The sequence below is a fragment of the Rhizophagus irregularis genome, chromosome 32, assembly GCF_026210795.1.
Source record: "Rhizophagus irregularis chromosome 32, complete sequence".
Taxonomy (NCBI): Eukaryota; Fungi; Glomeromycota; class Glomeromycetes; order Glomerales; family Glomeraceae; genus Rhizophagus; species Rhizophagus irregularis.
The window spans coordinates 2,110,412-2,124,284 of NC_089460.1; the positions used below are offsets into that span (position 1 = coordinate 2,110,412).

At 28.9% G+C, this 13,873-nt stretch overlaps 6 protein-coding genes across 6 annotated transcripts; 2 read left to right on the top strand and 4 right to left on the bottom strand.

Moving 5' to 3' along the window:
• The first annotated feature begins 516 nt into the window (after positions 1 to 516).
• On the top strand, positions 517 to 1,911 carry OCT59_023248 (uncharacterized protein). The gene is made up of 5 exons (XM_025313790.2): positions 517 to 741; positions 838 to 1,110; positions 1,176 to 1,291; positions 1,380 to 1,468; positions 1,545 to 1,911. Exons 1-5 carry the CDS (start codon positions 661 to 663, stop codon positions 1,700 to 1,702), a joined length of 717 nt encoding a protein of 238 aa, XP_025186512.2. The 5' UTR covers positions 517 to 660; the 3' UTR covers positions 1,703 to 1,911.
• Positions 1,448 to 3,594, bottom strand: OCT59_023249 (uncharacterized protein). The gene is made up of 2 exons (XM_025309032.2): positions 2,563 to 3,594; positions 1,448 to 2,477 (listed from the first exon to the last, which is right to left on the bottom strand). Exons 1-2 carry the CDS (start codon positions 3,503 to 3,505, stop codon positions 2,302 to 2,304), a joined length of 1,119 nt encoding a protein of 372 aa, XP_025186511.2. The 5' UTR covers positions 3,506 to 3,594; the 3' UTR covers positions 1,448 to 2,301.
• Positions 3,595 to 4,687: 1,093 nt separating this feature from the next.
• Positions 4,688 to 5,984, top strand: OCT59_023250 (uncharacterized protein; the record flags this gene model as incomplete). Its single annotated transcript, XM_025324368.2, has 4 exons — positions 4,688 to 4,765; positions 4,885 to 5,259; positions 5,336 to 5,438; positions 5,549 to 5,984. 4 exons carry the CDS (start codon positions 4,688 to 4,690, stop codon positions 5,935 to 5,937), a joined length of 945 nt encoding a protein of 314 aa, XP_025186510.1. The 3' UTR covers positions 5,938 to 5,984.
• Position 5,985: 1 nt separating this feature from the next.
• Positions 5,986 to 8,238, bottom strand: OCT59_023251 (uncharacterized protein; the record flags this gene model as incomplete). Its single annotated transcript, XM_066131929.1, has 10 exons — positions 8,136 to 8,238; positions 7,936 to 8,071; positions 7,265 to 7,801; positions 7,128 to 7,185; positions 6,952 to 7,055; positions 6,760 to 6,875; positions 6,551 to 6,687; positions 6,367 to 6,474; positions 6,155 to 6,282; positions 5,986 to 6,087 (listed from the first exon to the last, which is right to left on the bottom strand). Exons 1-10 carry the CDS (start codon positions 8,231 to 8,233, stop codon positions 5,986 to 5,988), a joined length of 1,524 nt encoding a protein of 507 aa, XP_066006643.1. The 5' UTR covers positions 8,234 to 8,238.
• A 1,347-nt stretch (positions 8,239 to 9,585) lies between these two features.
• Positions 9,586 to 10,504, bottom strand: OCT59_023252 (uncharacterized protein). The gene is made up of 4 exons (XM_025313789.2): positions 10,131 to 10,504; positions 10,001 to 10,044; positions 9,806 to 9,914; positions 9,586 to 9,719 (listed from the first exon to the last, which is right to left on the bottom strand). Exons 1-4 carry the CDS (start codon positions 10,227 to 10,229, stop codon positions 9,639 to 9,641), a joined length of 333 nt encoding a protein of 110 aa, XP_025186508.1. The 5' UTR covers positions 10,230 to 10,504; the 3' UTR covers positions 9,586 to 9,638.
• A 1,216-nt stretch (positions 10,505 to 11,720) lies between these two features.
• On the bottom strand, positions 11,721 to 13,175 carry OCT59_023253 (60S ribosomal protein L7A). Its single transcript, XM_066131930.1, has 3 exons — positions 13,102 to 13,175; positions 12,672 to 12,795; positions 11,721 to 12,523 (listed from the first exon to the last, which is right to left on the bottom strand). The coding sequence occupies exons 1-3, from the start codon at positions 13,102 to 13,104 to the stop codon at positions 11,856 to 11,858; spliced, it is 795 nt and encodes a 264-aa protein (XP_066006644.1). The 5' UTR covers positions 13,105 to 13,175; the 3' UTR covers positions 11,721 to 11,855.
• Positions 13,176 to 13,873: the final 698 nt, after the last annotated feature.

Genomic DNA, 13,873 nt, shown 5'->3' on the forward strand with positions numbered 1-13,873 from the left:
TATGTCTAGTTGTCTGGTTGTTCATCATTCTCTAATTTCTTTTTTTGTCATAGATCATTCTTCTTTTGAACAACCCATAACAATGTAAGAAGTTGTAACATTTTCTATATCTTTCATTCTTTTGTAATATGCATCTTTATTTGGGAATAACATAATAGTGAGCCTAATATATTCAGTATGACTGAGTCGTGAATAGAAAATGAAGTTCTCTTCATTATGGCGTTTCTTCTTCAGAGGTTGACTAAGAAGTCACATGTTAGTGTGAATAACTGGATCGTTCATTTTATTGATGTCAGAATTTAGTTTAAGAACATTTCAAGTCTTGTGATTGATCGATCAATTAACAATCATTTAGCGTTACGTGTTGAATTTAAATTGTACGGCCATGCGTGAGCGGCAGTTCGGTGATATTTCTACCCAATGATTAATATTTAATGACTGTTGTATAAACTATTGTCGTACAATTACACATGTTGGTTGCATAACTGCATGATGTTCAAGAAAGAGCTAACGCGGAAAAACGCGTATAATAAAACGCGAATTTTATATAAAAAGGGCTCATTTCCCGCACTGAAGTTCCATCAACTTTTTTTTTAACCTTTTTAAAGTTTGGATATTTCTTAAAAGTTCTTTTCGCCAAAGTCACTTATAATTAAAACAATGGGTAAAATAAAAACCGAAAAAAGTCATATAGTTTCCTCGTTTTTTACGTCAACTAAGGCTCGAACTAGAAGCCAGAAGGTAAAATAATTAGTTCGTAAATTCTTTTCTACTAAGCAGGCGAAAATTATCATCAGATATTTAATATATTCTTATGTATTTGTTTCTTTTAATCAGGATGAAACATCTAAAGTTCGTTTAACTAAAGATGAAATATCTAAAGTTCGGTTAACTAAAGATGAAACATCTAAAGTTCGGTTAACTAAAGATGAAACATCTAGAGCTCGGTTAACTAAAGATGAAATGTCTAGAACTAAAGATGAAAAATCTAAAGATCGTTTAATTAAGGATAAAATATTTAAAGAAAATAAGCCCGTGAAGCGCGCGCCTATAATTAAACCGAAAAAGAGAGCTGATACGGCACACCGTCGCCGAGCATTAATCGAAAGAGTATGTAATTAAGGCCTCTTTTTTATACGATAACTTTGATGCGAATTAAAATGATCTTTTCATAGGTTCGTGCGAAAGGACAGAAGACGATCGAAGAAACATTAGAAGGAGCGGAACTTCTCAAAAAGAAACAAAAAACCATGCTAAGCCGAGCTCGGGAAATTGCAAGTTCCCTTACATTGTATCCTTTTTTTTTGTTAGAAAAAAGAATAAAATAAAATTTTAAATTCAATATTCAACTATATATTATTGACCCTAACATTTATCAGTATATATATTTCAAATAACAGAACAGTTATGTCTGTGAAGGAAGCTGCAACAAGAATTGCAGAAAGTTCGAAAATACCAATATCAGAGTGTATGTATTAATAATTCTATATCTATTTGTATAATACTATATTATTATATATACTAAAAAAGAATATTTTCTTTAGACGAAGCAGTAGAACATTTCAAATTATTAACTAAAATTGCTCCCGAATGGTGTCAATTCTCTACCAATAAAAATAAAAATGATCTATTAACCATCAACACTTCAATACCAAGTCGAGATGCTCTTGAAGAAGGAATAAAAAATTTCGATGAGCCATGATTATTCTCGTCATATATTAATTATATATAAAAAAAAAATAATCATATTTGTTTTTTTTTTTCAATGAAAATGTGGTCGGTCTACAAAGGAAAAAGAAATAAAAAAAAATTTCTACAATTTTAATTTCTACATACATGTTTAAACCCTCCCATATAATATATTTCCCGAAAATAAAAATAAAGAAATAAAATATAAATGATTTAAATAACAAATAATTCTATTGAGTCATTCAAATCTGTATAATCCCGATAAAAGCACAAAAAAAAAGAAAAATTACGAAGGGAAATGAAAACGGTGGGGTTAAGTAAGAAGGAATGAGTGTATCTATCAAGTAATAGGGATAAATGCAAGAACTCAAATTTACATCCAAAGAAATGAATATGCTATACAATAATGGACGTATTTTTTATATTTTTTATTTTTTATATATATATATATGTATATTAGTAAAAACGAGAAAAAAAATTGAAAAAAGAATGCAAAGATTACCTTCCTGGCCCTGTATATACATCCCTTCTTGACCCCTCTATATGTAAAACAATATGCGGGTCAAGACAGCAGTAATACGTAGAGGGTCAAGAAGGAAATATTTGCTATTCCTATTGTTGGCGAGCATTACGTGTGATAGTCTCATAATTATCGCTGTTACGTTTCAAGATATCGACAACGGGACCTAACAATCGGACAAAGGCTTTTTTGCCTAATGTAGCAACCTTTAGTCGACCTTTTGCCTTTATATTTACGGCGCGAGGTTTATTGTTAAGTAAAGCAAGTTCTGTAAAGAGTGACAAGAAATTTTTTGTTAAGAAAATTTTAAAGAAAAAATTTTTTTTTTTTAATTATAATTTTTTTTTGTATACCTCCAAAATAATCTCCTTTTTTCAAGCCAGGTAATTCATGTTCAATTCCTTCTTCATCAATTTTCATTACACTAGCCTCACCAGATTCGATGAGAAAGAAATTATTACCAATATCACCTTGTTTAATTACCAATTGACCATCTTCATAAACTGCGGACTCTAATGCATCAGCAATTTTATGTCTTTCATAAGGCTCTAATGATACTAGAATTGGTACTTCTTCAAGAAATGATTCATACATTTTGCGTTTACGAGAAGTATTTTCCATTAAAATTCTTCTAAAAGTTACTCTATCTAGAGCCCAAAGAACAGAGTCCGAAGTAGCAACAACAGTAGCAGCGCGTGGAGCATTATACATTAAGGCCAATTCACCAAAACTACCGCCGGGACCATAACTATGAACTTTTTCTGGTGGAGCACCATTTTTGGAAACGTAAACATCAAAGGTACCAGTTTCTACAACATAAAAAAAATCACCAATTCCACCCTGCCTAATAATTTGTTCATGATTTGAAACTCTTTTTTCAACCATAGCGTCAATAACATCTTTATACTGTTCTTCATCAAGATTTTTAAATAAAAAATTATTTTCAATAGAATTTTCTATTCGTTTTCTTTGTTCTTGTGTTTTTGGAATAACAACTTTAACATAATCCTTATCTTGACTAGGAGCCATTGATTCAGCGCTTACAGAAGTACGACGACCTCGATTATAATTTATTGGAATAGAAGGAAGATCACTTGGTTCGTCATCATAAAGTTCTTCTTCACTGTCAGGAAAATAATCTGTTGTGGGTGTACTTGCCATTGAAGTTCTTGCAGAATAAAAGTCTGGCGATTCCGCTGGTTCTTTCATTTCAGTATCAGATAAGTCAGAATTACAATGTGAATGGTCCGATGGTGAAATTTCTTCGTCCATAATTTCTGGTCTTGTAGAAGTCATTGTGAAACTAAATAGGAAAAAAATTTTTTTCTTTTCTTTTATTGAAAATATTTAGATCTTTAACCGAATAAATAGAGGTTATTTAAGATGGGGGTTTTTTTTTTAAAAAAAAAAATAAATAAATAAATAAAATATACTGTACTGATGATAATATATATAGGGCAAGTTTATTACGCCAAAGTCAGTCACGAAAAAAAAAAATAAAGTTCAAGATAAATATATATATATATACATATATAGATATATACGATAATATATAAGTTAATCTAAATGAAGGAATATCCTGGTCGAAAACTGCTTTTTTTTAAATAATACAAAATACAAATATGTAAGTCAGTGTAAGATTATAGTCGATTTATGTATATTAGAAAAAACCATATTAAAAATTTTAAAAAAAGCATGGCCTTGCATGGCAAACTCTAGTTTGAGGTATCACATCACAGTTATCCATAATTGAAAATAAGAGCAAGGCTAAGTCGCATTACTTTACACGTTGCATATTAACATTTGGTTGAATGATTTAAATTTTTTAGGAAAAGTTAATTTTAAGGGTCTTTATAATAAAACTGGTTGATAACCATCAAAAATTTCCCGGTTTTGCAAAAAAAAGACTATAGTCTGAATTTTTTGGTATTGTTTTTCTTTCGGTTAAGCCCAAAAGACTTTCTTGATTATTATTTCTTTATTTCTTTGAATTTAATGTTTTGGATTTTCTCCTTTCAATCTCCTTTTTTATGATACAATGTAATAATAGATAATAAAATTTTATACTTATACCTTCACAACTTAAAGTAAGAAGTTACTTAAACATTTACAAAAAAAAAATATAATTATTAACGTAAAAAAAAAAAATTCACAGATTTTCTAATATTAACTCTTTATGACTTATAATCGGTCCTACAATAAATAATCGTACTGTTGAGAAATACGAAAGAAAACGAAAACAGAAAATCCTTGACGAAAAGAACCTTGTTTAGAAGATCTACGTTACAAAAGTCAATCACCTCGTGACAAATATTGTATTAATTTCAGCCAACGATTGCCTATTCAGTCAACATAGAACTACATATTCCCACACTTGACTCTCATTACTTGCCACGAGGAAATCATTATTCTTCTATATTTAGAAAATCATAAAAACGCCTGAAAATCATATAATTTTTTATCTAATCTGTGTTAAATATGGAATTAGAAGAACCAACCTCTAATAATTCAAATATATCAAACGATAATTCGGATAGCGATGAATATGAAGAAGAGGTAATTTCTTTAATATCTTTTCTAAATCTTTTTAATTAAAAGTTTCTCATTTAATTTTCTAATTAACCCAAATTCAGTTAACCTTAACCCTTTCTTTCAAAACTTTTTTGAATTGACAGGTTTCTTACATAATAATTGACCTTGGTACAGAAGTAACTTTAGATATGATAACGAATAATTTCGAAATCTTAAACAATATAAATCCTTCTTCATTCAATTTTAATCAAAATCGTAATCATCAAAATCAAGATCATTTATCCTCATCGACTTCAATTCTACAACAATCTTCCAGTTCTGACCTTCATGATAATATTAACAATAAAACCAATGATGCTACTGCTTCAACTTCAGCAACAAGAACAACAAATCATTCTCAAAAATCTTTTCATTATTACATAAAACCTTTAGCAAATAACGAAAAAGAAAGTGTTGGCGACGAACCCTCCAATTTTAATAATAAAAAAGAAAATAATGACATTGATTATTCACTAATTGTAAGTATAAAACTTATAAATAATATAAATAATTCATTTGGATACAATAAAATGTAATCAACCTAATCTTACATAGGGCTTAGATACGGATACACCTTATTTACGTATAGGTAATATACATTTTAAAGGTGAATATGATGAAACTATTGGAACTGATTTAATATTTTTTCCGGAACCAGGTATATATCAGTTCTATTTCAAAACCAAGTATACTCAATAATACTTTTTAATAAATTTGCTCGTTATTACTTATTAATTTGCTCGTTATTACTTATTATTATGTAAAAAGATCCAATTAATCCGAGACAACAAAAACTTACATATCAATGTCAAACAACAAAAAAAATAAAATTTTCTCAAGTAAATTTACAAGAGATTAATTTAGACAAGACGAGTGAATTAAATCAATTTAATATTGACGATGATAATGAATGGGAAAATAAATATTCAATAAGCAAAAAAAAATTTTCTTTAGATGATCAAGAACTATTTAATATTAAAAGTAATCTCCATGATAATAGTGATGATGATGAAAATGATGGTAATGAAAGTAATAATCAAAATGATACCGTTATTGTGAATAAGGGGAAGAGAAAAGAAATAATAAATCAAGAACAAAATATTGAGATTTCGAATGTTGAAACAAGAAAAGAAGAGGATACAATGGAAATAGATTAATACCATTAATATATATTTGATTAATAAATTTTATGTCAAATAAATAAGTTAATTAATTCCTTTCCAAACGTAATTTATTATTAAATTATCATAATATCGAATTCCTTCAACACTTTCATCCCTGCAAATGAGTCCTTTGGCCTCCACCATCTGTTTGAATCAAAAAAGTTTTTAAAAGAATTGCAATTAAAGACAAATCAATTATTATATAATATACCTGTAATTGTTCATTTACTAAGACTACGCTTTTCTGTTCCATTGAAGCAAGCTCAATAGCACTTAATGATCCCTTTGATCGAATACATTCTAGAACACGTTGTGCTATCTGATCATCGCTATGAGCCAGTAAACTTCAAATTAAGAATGAAATAATATAATACAAAATATACGTAAGTGAAAATAATAATATAAATGCAAATAAAAGGATATCTGATTGAACAACTGACAATCCACTTTCAAATTTTCTCAATCTGAAAGGTAAGTTTAATCGTTCAAATAAAGAACACGCCTTTTGTAAATCACTAGGGGAAATCAATGCTATTTAAGTATACAAAATAAAATTAATAATGATTATAAATATTGATGAACAATACAAATATATTTTTTTCCTTACCAACTCCCCTAGCCTTATTAAATATGCAATAAATGTCTGTTAAAGACATCATTTTATCATCTTTGACCAATACATTTTCTAAGAATTCTGCAAGTTCTCTTGCTAGTTCTTGATGGTAGGTTGAACCAGCTTCATCCCTATAAAAAAAAACCATAATTTTAATTTCATATCTTTTAAAAAACTTGAATTTATTATTTTTTTAACCATACTTTGTGATACCAAGCTTAAACAAATCGGTTTTAAAAGCGGTAATTTCATCGGCTGAAGCCCCGGATTCTGCTGATTCTTTACTTAATCTATTATTAATTGATTGTGCAAGTTTAACCTAAAAACAATTTATAATATATAATATTTATAAATAAAAGTTTTTTTTATTAATAAAAGTAATTCCAAAAAAATACCATTTCTTCCGTTATCGTTTTCAATGATTCCATATCTTTAAATGCTTGATTCAAATATTCATCCTGTTCCTTTTTGTTCTTTTCAGCATTACGCATTATACCACCTAGTAAAGGAATAATAAAATTAACATCATTGTAATATCATTTTTTCTAGAGAAAATAGTCAATGTATTTACTAATTCCTCCGCGAACAGGATCAAAATCTGCAGGAGGTTTAGTAGATTCTACGGGTTTCTAAATAAATAAATTAATTAATAAAAATTTTTTAGACATCAATTAATTGAATAAGGAAATTAACTTTTTTTGAACTTACTTCCCATCCTTTCATATTCATCGCTTGTTTCATTTTGTCATAAAAAGCGATAGCACCTCCATTACGAAAAGCCAATTTCACAAAGTCTTCTTTAAATATCTCATCATCAATATCAAGAGTTTTCAATTTTGCTTCACACATCTCACAATTGATCATATAAGGGTGATTTAAAAATGTACATTGTGGACATGCTATGCCATCACTTTCGTCAGCTTCAACATTGTTATCATGTGAATCTTGATGTGTTGTTGTATGCTGAGAGAAAATTCCAGAGGAAGAAGAAATGCTAGATGGAGGCGTACTAGAATTAAGATTCTCTGGCCTTTTTACACCGCAAAGTTGACACTTAGTATTTTGTGATTTATTTGAAAAAGAACAAATTGTACATATCCAAGTAGAAGAAAGAGTATTTTGAAATGATAATGTAGAAGCTGAAGGTGATGATAAATACGGATTATTGTTGGAACTGGGACTTAAATTATTATTGGAATCTGAAAATTTTAGTGTTATTTTTGGTGAAGATTTAACAAAGCCTGCCTATCTATTCCAGAAGATAATTATTCACAATAAAAAAAAAAGTAATTTTTCGTAAGACAATAATTTTTTTTCGTATAATTAAAGAAAAGGGTAAAAAAATTTTTTAGTATAAATCAAAATAATGAACTCCTTACATAAAATTCTCTACCCTTAATAAGTCTAATTTCGACTCCAATAGAATTATCCTTTGGTCGTTCAGAATCAACATAAATAATTCGGTGTGAGGTTAAATATACATTTCCACTCATATATTTAGCTGCCTTCTCATTACTGTATATTAGATTCAACATAAGTTATCAAAGTCAATTAATTAATATTTAAAAATCTAACATACCCATCATAAAGTCCAACGTTATCTTGTATTGCAAGAATCGTTTCTCCTTCCACTAAGACAGGTCTTAAAGTAGAAGTTAAATCTACTTTTATAAACATTGTTTAGTAAACGCAAAGAAAAAATTTGATCCTTAATAAATTATCAAGTCACACAAAACGGAATAATAGGATTTATGTAATGTTTATCGTGTGTCACAGCGGAAAAATTCATTTGTAAAAATGCAGATCATTGACGTAATAACAGCAGTATCGTTTTGACTACAAAAACCTGTTTATCGCGAAACCGTTTGAATTTTGAAAAAAAAAATCTTAAAACCTTTTTTCCTTTGAATGCACAGATTAATATGTAATTATGTAAGAAACACATATTTATGTCTGCATAACTCTGGCCATACGGCTTTGTATAATTTTCTAACTTCTAATTTATATATATTTTTTAATTCAACTTTTTTACTTTTTTTTAAAAGAAATATGCTTATAAGTTTAAGTTTATTTTATCCTTTTTTAATTAAGCAAAATAAAAATTAAACAATTATATAAATTCATAAAAAAAAGAATTAATGAAGATGAATAACATTCACTTTACCTGTTCTATTGAAATCTTACTAACCTTGATCATTGACTGAAATGATTTACTAATAATTAATAAATAATTACACGCTTGTAGCTAAATACCTACAAGCAATTAATTAAATTCTAATAATTATATATGAACTATTGTATGTACAATTTCATAATTTGTAAATTCTTCTCTAAGTTAATGTTTCAACTTTTTTTTCAGTTATTAAAATATTTCCCAAAACAAAGCAAAATGATACCTCCACAATACTCACAGGGAATTATTTGCATATCCATGAAATTTGTTATGAATTCAGCAGCCCATAAAAATTTAGCATTGGTTGTTAAAAGGAATAAAAAGAGTTTTTTTTAAAAAAAAGAAAAAAATTGTTTATTTAAAAAATCGCAGGGTGAAAGCTTGAATATTGTATGTTTGATTTTCCTAACTTTGAAATAATACAAAAAAAAACCAAACGAAATTAGCAAAAAAAAAAAAAAAAAATATATATATATATACATATATATATATAACAAAATAAGTATAGTTAATAAAGCGTATAAACAAACTTAAAAGCTCTCAGCCTTTTCTAACCGAACCCAAGGCCCATATTATAAAGGGAATGTAAACAAAAAATCAATAAAATTTATATTAACTACTTAGAATACAGTATACATAACAAAAAGGAGGAAAGTAAAAAAAAAAAACCGACTGATCAGTTCATCTAATTAATTGGAATTAAAGGAAAAAATGGGGAAATTAGCATATATGCACAAGAAGAGATATAACAAAAATAAGGGGTTGGGTATAAACTATTTCACAGTAGGCCAAAGGTTAAGGTTATCCAAGTTAGAGAGCATAAATTACTTGAATTAATGTAAAGTCATAGTATTTCTTTTGTTAATCAAAATAGCTGTTTGTAAAATAACACTTATTTAACTTTATTCATCAATTGACATCGGTGAGTAGTTGCTTCTCCAGAATATATTTTCCTTCTTTGTAACGTTGATTCTGCTCATACGCTCTTTCCTATATAATAAAATTCGAGAAAATATATAAATAAACGAATCAAAGAATTCAACGAAATCAATAATACATTAAGCGATAATGCATACGTATTTCCATCCCAGCACAGATCGACAGCGGGAACAATGGATATCCTTAACAGTATGTAAACCAGTAGTCATATGGCGGTCTTCGGAAGGTCCTTCCTCAACATTAACTCTGAAGGGAAAAAGTTTTTTATAAAAAAACCAGGGTTTAAAATATGCATAGAATAACTACAAGCTTAATAATAAATGGGAACCTACACAGTCTCAAAGAGATAAGCACGCCCATGTTGACCTTGAAATTGCTATAGCGAATAAAGAATCACTTATTATTTCGAAATTCTCAAAAGTGATTTCAACAGCAAGTATTATTATTAAAATATAATATAACCTTTGAAATAATACTGTCGGTCGTGGATAAGTGAGTTCGGCATTTACTGCATCCAAAAATGCGGTTACCATTCAAATACGTACGATAAGTAAGACCCATTTTTTAACTGTTAAAAAATTTTACCAAATACGTGTGTATATATATATAAAATATATATATTTTTTTCAGAGGTCCTTCGCTTTTTTATTATTTATTTAACAAAAGAAATTTTGAAAATGCAAACACCTAAAGGTTGCAAGGTTTAAGGGGAAATACAAGATAAATATTTTGCTTTTACACGCTTCTTGTAACTTATCGTCTTAATGAAGTATCTTATTGCATTTGGTGTTTAAAGGGAAAAGAACTGCAAGCAGGTGAGAAGACTATGATATACTGTATTAACAAATGATATAATCAAGTATCGATAATAGCATGTCACACGAATCTTTTACTTGTGATCTGATTGTTTTGGTGTCTCGTTGCCAGGTGTACAGAATAATAAAAAGTCGAGTTTGAAAATCATTAAACTTTTGTCAAAATTTCATGTCATCTTTCCCCTTAGATTTTGTGAGATGAACGAGAAATCACAATTAAAGAAGATGTCACAAACACGTGCTGTCCCTTGTCACACAACATATTATGGGGGATAATCTTCGTTAGGTAGTCATCAACAAAACATTTGTGCCAAACTTAGTCATAAGTTCGGCACTGCTAACAATTCAATAATCCATAAATCCACTCTTTATTATCATCCTATCTTTAGGGTTGATATTTAAATAATTTGCTTATTAAATTACTTTAGGTTAAAAATGTTACTATCGCGTTTAGACTTGTCCGCACCTAACGCTAATTTCAACTGAGCCACTTCAATGAACTTGCAGTGACTTACTACCAGATTATTTAATCGTAAGGGCGTGTGAAAAATTAATTTATCTAAATATAAAGTGTTGTCTTACAAGGATAACAACCCAATTTTACTTTATCTGATTCCCGATTCCACCAAAAACGCACTTTCTTTATTAAAGTAAATAATTGCAACTAGAAATGTCACTCCTGGCCGTTGCGGCGAATCCCGATATGTTCAGTATTTTCACATGATTATCTAGTCGTATCTACATCTTACAACAAAGAAACTCGTTCAATTTTTATTTCTAAATTAAAAAGTGATGTCATTTTATTCTCGCTTCAACTTGAAAAAAAAAATCTCTCAACTCATCCGTCTTGCTAACTGGATAAAAATCACATCTAAATATGGGAAATTTGCTTGTGATTATATAAGTGAAAATTCCCGCTTTCTCCGCTTTCTCGTTCTATATCTGGATGAAATGGTATGTAACATATATATTATAGTACAAAAGTTTTATGAAATTCGGATTAGTAAAAAGTTTCATCAATTCCGTAAATATTAGAAGATTGTCCGTGAAATATCAAATTTACTTCCCGGAAGAAATTTAATCAGTCAGAAGGATGATGATCTAGACCAAATTAATTATAGGCATTAAAAAAGAGTAAGCCTTTTAGATTACGGTTCACACTAGTCCAAAAATCAATTAGTTTTTTTAGTGGATGATTACTTTGTAGATGTAAATATCACTTTGTAAATGTAAATGTAAATATCACAAAAAAATTTCTATTTTACTGCGCATAATATAATTCATAAATGAAAAAATAAAGCGATCCGGAACTTTTATTTTATTAACATAAGAATATTAATAATTTATTAACGTAAATAAAGAAAAATCAAAATTAAACGGCTTTTATTTCTCTACCAGCAGCCTTTTCACGTTTTCTCATCATAGCTTGAGATTTAACACCCATAATACCACCACCCCATTGCTTCTTATGTTCTTCATATTTTTCATTATAATTAATCTTGATAGAATTAATTAAATTACCGAATGCACTTTTATCTTCATCTTTAATATCAGCAAAAGCTAAAGCGGTAGCGGTTTTTTTATGAACTACGGCTCCTAATCTAGCTTTTCCATTAATAATAGCATATGGAACTTGCATTTTTTTACATAAAGCCGGTAACCATATAACAATTTCAATTGGATCAACATCATGAGCGATTAATACTAATTTGGCTTTTTTGGCTTCAACCAACGCGGTAATATGATTGATACCATATTTGATTACATAAGGTTTTTTAGGTTCATATTTTCCACCATCAGCCTTACTTTTTGCTATAAGTTGAAGACGTTCTTTTTTTTCGACTTTGGTTTCAGGACGATATTTGTGAAGAAGTTTAAACGCATTAGTTGCAGTGGTCTTGTCAAGGGATTTGGTGAATTGATTAATTGCCGGTGGAACTTTAAGACGTTGGTTAAGAATCCTTTTTTGTCTTTGAAGACGAACATACTTGGGCCACTTAACGAAGCGGGTTAAATCTCTTTTAGGTTGAATATCTTGACCTATATAACATGAAATGTAAGATAACCGAAAGATTAAGATAAGTGGTTGAGATATATTAAATTTTTTAATATCACTATTTCACATTAATTCCTTTGAAAAAAAAATTATAAATTATCTTTCCACCAATCAAAGAATTAGATCACTCACCAATCCCAAAGTTTCTTGGTCTTTTCTCAAATAATGGGTTTTTAGTAGACTTTCCTGTATCCTTTTTCTTAACAGGATAAGGAGCAGGTGCTACTTTTTTCTGTTTAGGCTTATTCTTAGGCGGCTACATTACATGAGATTCGAATAAAATACCGAATTATCATGTAAAAGTGGGGTCATTGAGCAAACAATAAATAAAAAAAAACACTTGAATTAGTCATACAAGCTTTTTTTTTGTTGGTTTATTATATGTTTGCTCTAATACAAGTTTTTATTTTCATCTTCCGTGAATGTAAGACATTCATAGAAGAATAAAAACTTTGCATGTATTTGCAACAAAGATGCCCTAAGGTTAACTTGTGCTTTTTCTCAAATTTCTCTTAACAAATTGATTCGATAATCCTTCATAAATTAATTTTAAATACTTTACCATAATGAAATAAAATACCGTTCCTTTACTTTTAAACGGATGGATATAAAAAAAAGACTAATCTGATTGATTTTTAATTTTTTTTTTATTTTAAAAAAAAAAAAAAAAAAATTTGGTTACACAACTGCGGCATTTTAAGCAAACCGCAGATTATCGATATCAAAATACTAAAAAGGGATAAAAAAAGTAGTTCATATTTGGAACTAAATCCTGAACTCTTGCTCCAAAAAAATGAGCAAGAATATGCCAAGAACAGAGAAAGAAATGCAAACTAACAGAGGAAAGCTATGTCAGCACCTGGTTCAGTTGGCGAAGGGTAACAATTCTAAAATGCTGTTGTCCAATAGCAGCGAATGTATCTTGAAAAATAAAACAAAAGACAATAGAAGTATGTTGTAACTATAGGCAAGCAGTACGCGTCAGTCATAGCTCCAAAAAAAAGATACAGGCCAATTATGATCGGGATTAGAAAGAAACGCGACTGCTGCCTTTTCCCAAGAAACGGTGTGGAAGAATAACTTAATGAGATTGTGGGGATTATTTACAAACATTGTCTTGGATTCACTTGACAAAGGTGAAGCTCAATATTCGATCAGAGCATTCACAATCGATGTACGAACAAAAAACTTGTCGCAATCGAAGAATTTACCAGATCGGTTATTGATCTACGATATCATATCACATTAGACCAAGATAAGGGGAGGAAGAAGTGCGCAAAGATAATTTTTATAAACAAAAAATTAATATGCACGAAAGGAAGTTCATGTAATAA